This window comes from Elephas maximus, chromosome 18 (assembly GCF_024166365.1).
Source record: "Elephas maximus indicus isolate mEleMax1 chromosome 18, mEleMax1 primary haplotype, whole genome shotgun sequence".
NCBI lineage: Eukaryota > Metazoa > Chordata > Mammalia > Proboscidea > Elephantidae > Elephas > Elephas maximus.
The window spans coordinates 16,145,806-16,159,335 of NC_064836.1; the positions used below are offsets into that span (position 1 = coordinate 16,145,806).

The 13,530-nt window shown below is 52.5% G+C and overlaps 1 protein-coding gene across 8 annotated transcripts in view; it reads left to right on the plus strand.

Annotated features, from left to right (window-relative positions):
* IKBKE (inhibitor of nuclear factor kappa B kinase subunit epsilon) overlaps nt 1-13,530 on the plus strand; it is a 35,739-nt gene that overhangs the window by 7,180 nt on the left and 15,029 nt on the right. For 5 of the 8 annotated variants that reach the window (XM_049858127.1, XM_049858128.1, XM_049858130.1 and 2 more), the window contains exons 8-16: nt 245-355; nt 889-1,068; nt 1,679-1,875; nt 2,627-2,691; nt 2,771-2,862; nt 3,018-3,104; nt 7,942-8,017; nt 8,330-8,442; nt 12,614-12,690. In XM_049858127.1, the coding sequence (XP_049714084.1) occupies nt 245-355; nt 889-1,068; nt 1,679-1,875; nt 2,627-2,691; nt 2,771-2,862; nt 3,018-3,104; nt 7,942-8,017; nt 8,330-8,442; nt 12,614-12,690 (998 nt within the window). The remainder of the gene's footprint in view (nt 1-244; nt 356-888; nt 1,069-1,678; nt 1,876-2,626; nt 2,692-2,770; nt 2,863-3,017; nt 3,105-7,941; nt 8,018-8,329; nt 8,443-12,613; nt 12,691-13,530) is intronic. The other 3 variants (XM_049858129.1, XM_049858134.1, XM_049858133.1) reach the window with 1 other exon arrangement.

The following is a 13,530-nucleotide window of genomic DNA, read 5'->3' on the forward strand; positions in this document are numbered from 1 at the left end:
AGGCAGGGTAGGTGTGGGTGTGTAGCTGGGTAGAGACAGTGGACAGGGAGAGCTTGACTGGCCAGAGCCCCCGGGCAGGGCACGCTCCTCAGCTAAGAGCCAGGACTCTCAAATTTCATTTATTCAGGCTGCTTCACGTAGCTGGGTGACTTTGAACAAATGCTCAGAGCCCTCCAGGGTAAGTTTGTCATCCTCTTAAGTATGAGGGGCTGGGGCGCCACTGACCCACCCCTGCCTCACCCAGGTACCGGATCACCACGGAGAAACCAGCTGGTGCCATTGCAGGTACTCAGCGGCGGGAAAACGGGCCCCTGGAGTGGAGCTACACCCTCCCCATCACCTGCCAGCTGTCCATGTGAGTGGGGCTCATCTCTGCTGAGAGCCACAGCTCCTGAGGCTGGCACAGAAGGTCCTGGCACATAGCCCCTGGGGCTAATCCAGAGGGTCCCAGCACACAGCCCCTGGGGCTGGTGCAGAGTACCTGGCACGCTGCAGGTTCAGGCACACCACGCTCCCTTTCTGAGCTCAGTTTTCCCATCTGGATGCTGACATGAGTTCTTCCAGCTTTCCCCTAAGTCCACCCTACCACCTTGGTCCTGCCTCCTCAGGACATTCTTACGGATTGCCCCTACCACCTACTCAATGAAGGTCCCTGGGTGGCACAAGCTGTTTGCACCCATCCAGTGTCACCTTGGAAGAAAGGCCTGGCAATCTACTTCCGTAAAGATTAAAGCCAAGAAAACCCTAGTAGAGCTCAGGTCTGCTCTGCACACATAGGGTTGCCAGGAGTCGGAATCTGCCCAATGGCAGTGGGTTTGGTTTGGACCTACTCAAGGAGAACAAGTCTGGGCTCTGGCCCCTGACGCTCTCTATGTCCTGGGAGAGCAGGGGGCTGCAGAGCCAGCTGGTGCCCATCCTGGCCAACATCCTGGAGGCCGAGCAGGCCAAGTGCTGGGGCTTTGACCAGTTCTTTGCGGAGACCAGCGACATCCTGCAGCGCGTGGTTGTCCATGTCTTCTCACTGTCCCAGGCCGTCCAGCACCATGTCTACATCCACGCCCACAACACGTGAGTGGGGACCGTGAGGGGGCAGGGGAACCCTTCTCCACCCTGCGGTGGGGGGCTCATGGCACAAGGCCATGTCTAAGCCAGCACCTCCTAAAACACGTTCTGCGGCGTGTTTAGATATGAGAGCATCTGGGCCCAAACTTAGTCGTTTGGAAAACTACTAATCCGCCAAGTTAAAGCTACCCAGGTGTCCTTACTGCTGGACTTCAGATTCCAAGCCCCCCACCCCCAACCACTTATGTGTATTCTAAATCTCCCTGTGTGGTGGGGCGGGGGGGGGGGGTGGGCGGGGTATTTCCTCAATTCCTTTGCTCCTAGAACCCTTTTTCCTGGAGATGAATTTTAACAGAGCATGGTAGGAAGATGCCCAAAGTGGAGGCTGGATATTGGGACCCCTGGGTTCTGTTCCTTCTCTGCCACCATCTACCGTAAGGCCTGAGCTCTACTTTTGTCTCTCTGCCATTGACGAAAGAGAAAACCAAGCCAGTTCCTACCCTCTCCGCGGACAGAGTCTTAGCTGGGGCTTGATCATCTGCCCGCTGTGCCCACCTGCTGTGCCCACCCCTGACACTTCTGTCCTCCCTCACCCCCTCTGCCCCCATGTGTCTAGGATTGCCATCTTTCTAGAGGCTGTGTACCAGCAGACCAACGTGGCCCCCCAACACCAGGAGTACCTCTTTGAGGGCCACCTCTGTGTCCTGGAGCCCAGCCTCTCAGCCCAGCACATCACCCACACGACTGCAAGCAGCCCCCTGACCCTGTTCAGCATGGCCAGCGAGACCCCCAAGGGGCTGGCCTTTAGGGACCGTGAGTAGGGCCACCCTGGCTGGGTCTCTTTTCCTCACTGCCTCCTCCAAGAGGAAACAGTTTACCATTTAGGGCATGCTTAGTTCTCTTTGTGGGTGTTTCTTTGGGCCCGTGGCAGGGGCGGGGGCAGATCTGAGTCTGTTCTGCTCGTGCCTGTGTGAGTACCCTGTGACTAGGACTTCACAGCATCCTCAGGGCTGTGAAAGGAGCGCCCGCTGAGACAGGGAGATTCAGATGTAACACACTCTCCACAGACTACGGCTTGGGGAAATCCAGAGAGATTGTGCTGGAGGAAGCAGGGACCCAAGCTGCTAGAGAGTAGGGGAGCGGGCAGTCAGGGCCCAGAGCTTTGTCCTTTTTCAGGTTCTAGCAAAAATAGCTTTCCTTCTCATTTGGGTGATGTCAATTTCATCCTCCTTCTTGGGGTCTCTGAGGCTGGGAAGGGGAATTAGCCTTGAAAGCCATGGACAAGAGGGTGATTTCGTTCCTCTTAAGGCTGTTGAGATGGGGCCATGGGAGGCAGGACAGAGTTCTCCAAAGTGGACGCTTGGAGGCGGCAAGGGACTGTAACTGCAACGTTAAGTGCATTTGAGGCGGAGGCCTAGACAGCTGGCAGGGCGCTCTGGCCAGTTAGGAAGCTTGGGTGAAAGGTTGGGGCGAGGGTGGGTGTGAGCTGGGATGAGGAAGAGCGAGCTCCGAGTTGACCCAGGACTGTGTAGTCAGGCTCCTCAGACAGGGTCTTTGTCTGCAGCTGCTCTGGACATCCCCAAGTTCGTCCCCAAAGTGGACCTGCAGGCAGATTACAACTCGGCCAAGGTGAGGGCAGCCCCAGGTGGTCTTTGGGTCCCACAGGGTGGGGGTGGGGGCCCTGACCCTGCCCACCTGCGTGTTTCAGGGCATGTTGGGCGCTGGCTACCAGGCCCGGCAGCTGGCACAGGCCCTGCTGGAGGGGCAGGAGCTGATGCTCCGGGGGCTACACTGGCTGGTGTGAGTACCTGAGGGCTGAGTGGGGAGGGCGAGGCTGGGTGGGCGGGTAATGCGGGCAGCCCAGACCCTTCCAAACCGTCCCTGGGGCCAGGGCCATACACAGTCCCCTTGGTACGCTGGGAGCAGGGGGCTCTGACTCTGCTCCCCTTGGACAGGGAGGTGCTCCAGACCACATGTAGGCGGACACTGGAGGTCACGCGGACGGCCCTCCTCTTCCTCAGCAGCAGCCTGGGCACCGAGAGGTGGGTGTCCTGCCCAGGGCAGGGAGGTTTTAACAGGCCATGGGTCCAGCTCTGACCCCCTGACACTTCTGTTTCTCACCCCCGATATTTCCAGTAGTGCCCTTCCTCTCCCCAACTCAGAGCTCCTGCCTTCCCTGCCCTTCAGAAACAGGGAAGTACTCCCACCCACCCTTCACCACCCCCACCCCCCGGCAAATGACTGCACATACCTCCTCCCACCGCTAGCTCCTCACCTTGGCGGAGGGGTCTGTGGGGCCATCTCCAGGTCCAAGGCAGCCTCCATGCCCCAGAGAAAGGCCTCTTTCCTATAAGACCCCTTCTCTGAATTGTCTAGACTGCTCACCCTGCAGCAGCCTTGGGCAAGGACTTCAGGTCCCTGTCACCCGTACTTGGTCCCCTGCCATGGCAGGGGATGACCGATTCAGAGGTTCTCGTCCTCCATGCTCCCTCTCCGACTTTCTCTGGGTCTTCACTGTCCTCCACCTTCTTATGACTCCCTGGAGCCCCACGCCACTTCTCCTCTATCCGGCTGATAATTCAAGGTGATGGAGCAGAAAAGGTAGAGACTGGAGGGAGGAGACCAAGTGGAGGGTCTGGAGGTGAGAAACACAGGGCCAGCTCTTATTGTTGGGGAGTGGGCACAGCCGCCCGATCCTGGAAGGTGAGAGGTGGGCACGGAGGCCCAGGGAAGCTGGTGGAGCCTTTCCCAACCAGGGGAGATGCATAGTTACAGAGGAGCAGAGACTGTGCCAAGCATGCCTGCTGTCCCACCCTTCGGATCCCCCAGCCCTCACCCTCGGGAGGTATGGGGAGTTCCCCAGCAGTGGGGTTGACTCACTGCAGCCCTGCTGCAGCCAAACCCCGGAGGCACCCAATGCTTATGGCGGAGAGTGCGTCTCCAGATGACAAGACAGAGTCCCTGTCAAGGCTGAGCCTTCAGATGGTGACATGAGGGACTGCAGAGAGTGAGATCTCTCAGCATGGTTGGCCAGTCTCCCATGAGCAGAGCTCTGTCCAGGGTACAAATCCAGGGACAGATGTGACATTATCCCACGCTGAATGGCCCATGCTTCTCTGGGGCCACCTTGAAAGCCCTTTCTGGGCATGTGACGGCTGGGTAAGGGGAGACTAGAGATGAGTAGAGGCAGTCTTGAAGGCCTTCTTGGAAGAGGCTTTTATGGCCAGAAGGAGAGAGAACACTTTGGGTAGAAGGTCTTCGGCAGAGGCTGAGAGGAAAGGGCCAGGCTTGGGGGGGTAGGGGGTGCTGGTGAGGTTTGCTGAAGCCACGGTCAGTATGGAAACTCTCCCAGTGTGAAACTGGAGAGTGGTGGGGGGTAGGGAGGGGAAGGGAAGGTGCACAGAGGTCCCAGGGGCTCCACCTGGGAGGTTAAAAGCCAGCTGCTATCGAGCTGATTTCAACTCATGGCAACCCAGTGTGTGCCAGAGTAAAACTGCACCCAACAGGTTTTCAGTGGCTGATTTTTCAGAAGTAGGTCACCAGGCCCTTCTTCTGAGGTGCCTCTGGGTAGACTCCAACCTCCAGCCTTTCAGTTAGTAGCCAAGTGTGTTTACCATTTGCACCACTCAGGGACCCTATTAGAAGTTCAAATTAGAAAAACCAAATGCTTTGCTGCTGAGTCAGTTCCGAATCATAGCAACCCTACAGGACAGAGTAGAACTACTCCACAGGATTTCCAAGAAGTGACTGGTGGGTCTGTACTGCCCACATTTGGTTAGCAGCCAAGCCCTTAACCACTGTGCCACCAGGGCTCCGATGGGAGGTTAGACCCCAATAAAATGACCAATGGGGAGCCATTGTAGGTTCAAGAGCAGGAAAGAGATGTGTAGAGAAGACATTCCAGGTGTTTGTCCCCCACTTTCCTTGGGCTGACAGGAGCATGGGAAATGACAGGCTGACCCGCTTCTGGAGTCCTGGCATCTCCTGGCTGCTGTTTATCCCCTCCCCTAAGGCGTGGTGTGTCTGCAGAGCTCAGGGCTTAGGTGAAGCACTTCACAACCTCCCCTCTGGGAAGAGGGTGCAGCAGGGTGAGAGCACTGAGCGGGGCATCCGAGGGCCAAGGCCAGGCTCTTTGCTAAACTCCCAGTGTGATGCTAGGCCAGCATCACCTTCCCTAGCTAGGCCTCTGTTTCCTCATTTTCAAAATGAGGGGGGTGGATGATCCCTGAGGCCTCCCAGCTCCAATGTTTTGCAATCCCATTCTTTCCTGAACGTCCTCAGACCTGTAGATTCTTCTAATGGCTGAAGCCACCAGCTCCTCCCACAGTGGAACGTGAGCTGTTTTAATGAGGAGAATTTTACCTCAGGAGAAGGCAGAGTACCTGACACAAAGTGGCCCATCAGTGCCGGCCTGCTTGCTCACCTTGGCTTTCACAGGGTGCTTCTTGTTACCTCGGGCTCCCCCAGACGGGTTCCCTTGGCAGGGCATCCTTGCCTTTGCCCCAAAGCTACCTGGCCCTCCTTGGCAACTGCTGCCATCTGGATGGCCAGGATGGCCCCAGGGGTCCCAGAGGCTACCCCGACCTGTCACCAAAAGAAATGTGTGTTCCTATAAATGTACTTTCTTGCCCAGCCCTTTATGAAGGGCTTTTATCTCTGTGGTCCCATTGATCCTCAAAGACACCTTCTTGGGGACCAGGAAGGAAATTTGTCTCCCCATTTTATAGATGAAAAGCCTGAGCCTTGGAGAACTAAAGTGATTACTCTAGAGAGCAGGTGTGGCAACCAGAACTCAAATCCATGTCTTCTGACTCCTTGTCCACTTGAGTCAGTTCAGCCTCATCCTGTTCTGCCATCAATGACTCTCTGCCCTGTAGTTATACACCAGTAATTCATCCAACAACCACGTGTTGAGCGACTTGTTGTTGTTAGTTGCCGTCAAGTCATCCCCGACTCATGCAGGCCCCTTGTATAGCAGAACGAAGGGTTGCCCGATCCTGCACCACCTTCGTCGTCGTTGGTGTGTTTGAGTTCATCGTTGGAGCTGCAGTGTCAGTCCCCCTCATTGAGGGCTTCCCTCATTTATGCTGCCCCTCTACCAAACATGATGTCTTTTGCAACTATTGAGCAACTACTGCATGCTAAGCCCTTTCCTGGGTGTTGGAGACATAATGGTTAGAGAAGGAGGCCTTCATGGGCTTCTAGATCATTCCTAATTTCCTCTTTGCTCACTTCCTTTTTCCTCCCTGCCCCTCTATTCCCAAGCCAAAATATGCAGGACTCTTTTTCCTTAATTGTTATTGTTATTAAAAGACAGTGTATGCTAATGATATAAAGTTAGCAATACAGATAAGCAAAACTAAGAAAATAAAAATACCGTATGTTTCCACCCAGGGATGACTTACCACTTGCTTACACCTAGTATATATCCTTCCCAACAGCTTTTTGCTGTTATGTGTGGACATTGACCAATGTCAGATTATGCTGTAGTTGCTGGCTTATAACCTGCTTTTTCGGCTCATGTCAGTACCTTTGGTGGTGTAGTGGTTAAGCACTCAGCCGCTAACCAAAAGGTTGGCAGTTTGAACCCACCAACCACTCCACGGGAGAAAGATGTGGCAGTCTGCTTCCGTAAAGATTACAGCCTTGGAAATGCTATGGGGCAGTTCTACTCTGTCCTACAGCATTGCTCTGAGTCGAAATCAACTCGATGGCACACAACAACAGTACCTATCCGTATTCAAATGTCTCTAATTATCCCAAACATGTCCTTTTATTACTGGTTTCGTCCAAACCAGAGTCCAGTCCAGGACCCCCCTGTGAATCTGGTTATGTTCCTTAAGTGTATTTTAATCTAGCACAGGTTCCACGCCCCTCCCTGATTTTCATGACACAGCCTGCTGAAGGGCCACGCCCTAAGGGCCATGTCCATTGTCCGCTGTAAACCGGGAACTCTGAAGGCTGGGTGGACTCTGGTTAAACATTGGCTAGAATGTGACATAGGTGATGGCAGGTGTCACACCACCCCACCATTGGATGGTGACAGGCTGGTTCCTCTGCTACATGTTCCCTGTGAAAGAAGGAAGCAGCCAGGCGGTGTGAGGGCAACGCACAGTCCTTTGTCCCTCAATCACTCATTGTTGATTTTGACACCGAGTCCGAGTGAATAATTTCCCCAGGGCCAGCAGGGGGCTGATGTTCCAGGTCCCCTCAGCCTGTGGCTGGTATTCATCGACAAATTATAGCTTCTCCCGCATCGGTAAGCATTGGTCACCATGGAACACAGTTCCTCCTGGGAAGGACCTTATTCTTTCCCTTCAGTTATCAGTTGTCTAAGTGAAAAGTTCATGACCAGCTGCTTGTGTCATTGTAGAGGTCCCTGGGTGGTACAAACAGTTTGTACTCAACTATTAACTGAAAGATTGGCAGTTCCAAACTGCCCAGCAGCGCCATAGAAGAAAGGCCTGGCGATCTACTTCAGTAAAGTTTACAGCCAAGAAAACCCAATGGAGAAGTTCTACCCTGTAACATGGCATCTCCAGGAGTCGGCATTGACTTGACAGCAGCATGTTTGGGTTTTGTTTTGGTTTTGGTTCTGCCTCGTTATGGACTCTTGAATACTCATAAATTCAGGGTGTTCCAATCCACTTCAATCTTTACTCTCTTTAATGCCCAACAATGCCACAACTTTGGTGAGCAGGGGCCTCTTCAAGCTGGCTCCTATGTGCCCACCATGACACTCTCCAAGACACCACCAGCCAGCCAGGCTGTCCCAAAGATGCCACGCTCAGCCTGTGTCGCTGAGAGCTCTCTGCCTGCCACCTCCACTGCCTCCTAACTGGGGCAGCCTTTTCACCCACAGTTCTTCCTCCCCTCAAGGTTCGCCAGCACGGCTGGGAGGCCTGAGATCCAGGAGCTGAGCGGGCCCGCAGAGCTGAGGTCCAAACTGAGAACTGTGAGTCAGGCTGTGTGTGTGGGTGTGGAAGTGTGTGGGGGTTGTGTGGGAGGGGGGTGAGCAGAGGTGTGGTGGGGGAGCAAGAGGTGGGGAGTCTGTGGAGGGTGTGGAGAGGGTTGGGGTATATGTGGGGAAGTGGAAGGGACAGGGTGTGAGTGTAGTGGGGGTGTTGGTGTAGGAGATGGGGGATATTTCTGTGTGGGGATGACCCTCGTCAGGAGCAGAGCTGTGGTGGGGAGTCATCCAGCCAGGCTGCTCCTCAGAGCCGCGCACTGAGGATCCCATGGGGGCTGCCCTTCTTCTACCTGACAGTTGGCTGAGGTCCTCTCCAGATGTTCGCAAAGTGTCACAGAGACCCACATGAGCCTGAGAAACCTGAGCTCAGAGCTGGTGAAGAACCGGGATCAGGTACATGAGGACAGAAGGTCTGTGGGATTTCCTTCTTTGTGGGGTGGATGGGGACGTACTACTCCAAAGACCCAGCCTGCTTTCTCCTGTATCGAGTCCAGGGTGGTGGGCACAGGTGGTAGTGGGGGCTCAGGACCCAGCCTGCTTTCTCCTGTATGGAGTCAAGGTGTGGGCACAGGTGGTAGTGGGGACTCAGGACCCAGCCTGCTTTCTCCTGTATGGAGTCAAGGTGTGGGCACAGGTGGTAGTGGGGACTCAGGACCCAGCAAGACCCTCCCCTGCAACCGGCCACAGGGAGAAAAGGATCAAGGGCCTCCCCCCCGCCGCCGCCCCGGGAATTTGGAGAGCAAGTCAGGACTCTGAGCAGGCACAACCGTTCTGAATAAGAGTAGTTTTATTCCCTTTCTCTTCTGAGTCAAGGCCAAGGGCGCTGTGTCCTCTCACATGTTTAGCCCACAGAACAATAATAAGCTGCTATCATACCCTTTAACACATGAGGAAGTTCACTTAGGGAGGTTAACTTACCTGAGTCACAGCCAGTCATCAGCAAGGACAGAGGTAGGAGGGGCAAAGCCCATGGGCCTGGCCTACACCAGGGATTTACAGCCTGTATGATCCAGCTCCCTAGGAAAATTTACAAAGACAGAAAGTAGATTGGAGGTGATCAGAGGCTGCGGGGGGGCAGGGGTGGAATAGGGAGCCGATGCTTAGTGATACAGGGTTTCCGTCTACGGTGATGAAAAATTTTGGAAGTAGCGGTGATAGCTATACAATATAATACTGTGAATGTAATTAATACCACTGATTGAGCACTTAAAAGTGGTTAAAATGAAAAAAAAAAAAAATAGCAGAAAAAGCTCGTCCTCCATTTTAACAAATATAAAAATACCCCTCCACTCCCGCGTCTGCTGTACGCCTCCCCCTTGACCTGTGTGGACAGAGCCCTGGCTTTCCTGGCCCCCTCTGTCCAAGAGGTGGGCATTGCTTCTGGGAAGCCTCCGCTCCCACCCCCCTGTACCTCTTGCCCTCAGCCCCTATACAGATCCATAATCCCGTGTCCTCAATTCAAAATTTAAAAGGCTTCGTAAACCACAAATTTCTTTGAACTGTTTTGGCTGCAGAACCTGACCTAAACTGGCAGGAGGCTCTGTCTTAGTCACCTAGTGCTGCTATAACAGAAATATCGCAAGTGGATGGCTTTAACACACAGAAATTTCTTCTCTCACAGCCTAGTAGGCTAGAAGCCCAAATTCAGGGCACTAGCTCCAACGGAAGACTTTCTGTCTCTGTCAGCTCTTGGGGAAGGTCCTTGTCATCACTCTTTCTCTGGTCTAGGAGCTTCTCAGCGCAGGGACCCCGTTCCAAAGGATGCGCTCACTCCCGGTTCACTCTTGGTGGTAGGAGGTCCCTTTCCTCTCTTCTTATTTCTCTCTTTTATATCTCAAAAGAGATTGACTCAAGATACAACCTCATCTTGTAGATTTGAGTCCTGCCTCATTGACGTAACTGCCTCTAATCCTGCCTCATTAACATCATATAGGTTAGGATTTCTAACATATAGGATAATCACATCAGATCATAAAATGGTGGACAGCCACACAATACTGGGAGTTATGACCTAGCCAAGTCGACACACATTTGCAGGGGACAGAATTCAATCTATAAAAGGCTCTTAGGTAGATAGGTAGCTGTCATCGTGTTGACTTAGACTCATGATGATCCTGCATACAATAGAAGGAGACGTGGCATGACACCATATCATCTTTGTGATCATTGGAATGTTCAAGCCCATCCTTGCAACCAATGTGCTAATCCATCTCAGCTAGGGTCTCCCTCACTCTCGCTGGCCCTTTACTTCACCCAGTGATTGATCACCCTGCCTCACCCTTGATGATGTGTCCAAAGCAAGCAAGTCAGACAGTATTCTGCTGTGATCCATAAGGTTTTCATTGGCTAATTTTAAGAACACTTAATTATGCTCCTGAGGAACCTGTACATAGATCAAGAGGCAGTAATTCCAACAGGACAAGGGCATATTGCATGGTTTAAAGTTAGGGAAGGTGTGTGGCAAGATTGTATCCTTTCACCATACCTATATAATCTATATGCTGAGCAAATAATTTGAGAAGCTGGACTATATGAAGAAGAATGGGGCATCAGGATTGGAGGAAGACTCATTAACAACCTGTGATATGCAGATGACATGACCTTGCTTGCCGAAGATGAAGGGGACTTGAAGCACTTACTGATAAAGATCAAAGACCACAGCCTTCAGTATGGATTGCACCTCAACACAAATAAAACAGAAATCCTCACAGCTGGACCAATAAGCAACATCATGACAAATGGAGAGAAGACTGAAGTAGTCAAGGATTTCATTTTACTTGGATCCACAATCAACACCCATGGAAGCAGCAGTCAAGAAATCAAAAGACGCATTGCATTGGGCAAATCTGCTGAGGAAGACCTCTTTAAAGTGTTGAAAAGCAAAGACGTCACCTTGAAGACCTGTCCCAAGCGCACCTTAGTCTTGGTGTTTTCAGTCATCTCATATGCACGCGAAAGCTGGATGCTAAGTAAAGAAGACTGAAGAATTGATGCCTTTAAATTGTGGTGTTAGCGAAGAATATTGAATATACCATGGACTGCCAAAAGAACAAACAAATCTGTCTTGGAAGAAGTACAACCAGAATGCTCCTTAGAAGCAAAGATGGCGAGACCATGTCTCACGTACTTTGGACATGTTATCAGGAGGGATCAGTCCTTGGAGAAAGACATCATGCTTGCTAAAGTAGAGGGTCATCGAAAAAGAGGAAGAGCCTCGATGAGATGGAATGACACAGTGGCTACAGCAATGGGCTCCGTCATAGCAATTGTGAGGATGGCGCAGAACTGGGCAGTGTTTCCTTCTGTTGTACATAGGGTCGCTATGAGTCAGAACCGACTTGGCAGCACCTAACAACAGCAAAGATTGGAAGTAGATTGCCAGGCCTTTCTTCCTAGCCTGTCTTAGTCTGGAAGCTCCATTGAAACCTGTCCACCATGTGTGACCCTACTGGTATTTGAAATACCAGTGGCATAGGTTCCAGTATCACATAAACCACCACGGTCCGACAAACTGACAGATGGGTGGTAGGAGGCTCTTAACAGTTTTATTTATCCTACTTAGGGCGAATATTCTTACAGTTCCCGGGAGACATGGCTGTATTGATTCCAGAGTGCTGCCTTCAACCCTGCTAGGGTTGTTCTGCAGTATACTGTATGTGCGCTGATTTACCTTTCAAAATTCAGAAAAAAATTCTGACTTCCAAATACCAAGCCTTTTGGATAAAGACTGGATCTGGCCGGGAGGGCAGGCTTTCTGGGGTCTGCAGAGCCAGAGGAATAAGCTCTGCAAATAGCTGAGGGGATTCCTGGGAGGAGCCTGTGGAGGAAGGACCCACACACACACCCAACACCACAAACAAGTGTTTGTCTCCTGTCTGAAAAGGGAGATAGGGAACAATACTGACCTTAAAACACAGGCTGAAAGGTCCTTGAGAGGTCACTTCCCCTTCCCTCCTCACTTCCCTCCAGGCAGGACCCTCCCCTTGTTTTGAACAAGAATTGCTGATTCGTTCTTGTTCTAAACAAGGATTGTCCATTCATTCTTTATTCAAGTTCCTTCCTTGTGCCAGGCATTGAGGATCCCAAGAAGGCACTGCTCTACCCTCTGCAGGTGATCCGAAAAGAGGCATCACTGCACCTGGGTCCTCACTGCCAGTCTCTCCAGACTCTGGGTCCAGAGGCCCAGAGATTCTTCTAGGTTCTATCCTCAGGGCTTCTGGCTGTGGCAAAGTCCAACTTCTGACACCTCTCCTGCTTGGCTGCTTCTCTATTTATCTCACCCTTACTTAAATGCATGGTATGTATGTGCTTGTGTGTGGGTGTGTGTGAGAGAGAGAGACAGAGAGATGGAGACAGACAGGCAGACAGACAGAGAAGCAGTGAGTGAGTGAATGAATGAATGTGAGCGAGAGGATGGCTGTGGGCTAGCTCCAAGGGGCCTCAAATAAGCTTAGAGACAGGCGAGTCACTCCCACCCCCATACTGGCCCTAAACCTGTGGGATCCCCTACTCCCACCTCAGCCCCACCCTCTCCCCACCCTTTGGTTCTCCCATCACCTGGCCCCTTGTCTCCTCCCACAGCATCCAGAAGATTCAGTGTTGTTTGGACAAGATGTACCTCATCTACAAACAGTTCAAGAAATCCAGGATGAGACCAGGTGAGCCTTGGGGAGAGCATAGTACCTTAAGCACACTCTCCTCCCTCCCTTCTTCCTCCCTTCGACTCACTGCTTAGTGCTCCATCCATACTGCTGGGGCGTCTATGCTTAGTCCTTACTGCTCCACCCAGTGCTGCTGGGGGACTCTATGCTCACTCCTTACAGATCCATCCAGTCCCACTGGGGGCTCAGTGCTCACTCCTTAGTACTCCATCCATGCTGCTGGGACCTCTATGCTCAGTCCTTAGTCCTCCATCCAGTGCTGCTGGGGCCTCTATGCTCACTCCTTAGTCCTCCATCCAGTGCTGCTGGGGCCTCTAGGCTCACTCCTTAGCATTCCATCCATGCTGCTGGGATCTCTATGCTCAGTCCTTAGTCCTCCATCCATGCTGCTGGGGCCTCTATGCTCACTCCTTAGTACTCCATCCAGTGCTGTGGGGGCTCTAGGCTCACTCCTTAGTCCTCCATCCAGTGCTGCTGGGGGCTGCATGCTCACTCCTTAGTCCTCCATCCAGTGCTGCGGGGACCTTTATGGGAATAATGCTCTGTGGAGGCTAGGGTACAGCTGGTCTCACACAGGGGCCTGCAGAGCACTCAGGGACATGCAGCCCTCCACCTGGGACTGTTGCTATCTGAGAGGCCTAGATGACATGGGTCAAGGACACAGTGGCCTGGGTATTGTAGAAGTGGCCTGTGACAGAGACCTGTCATCTTTGCCAGGTTACTTTACAGTTTAAAGGATGTTTTCCCATCCAATGTCTCTTTGGATTGCTGTGGTAGCTTGGTTTTCCAGAAAAGAGGGAAAATGGGAAATAACACTTATGAGTCCCTGGACTAGGC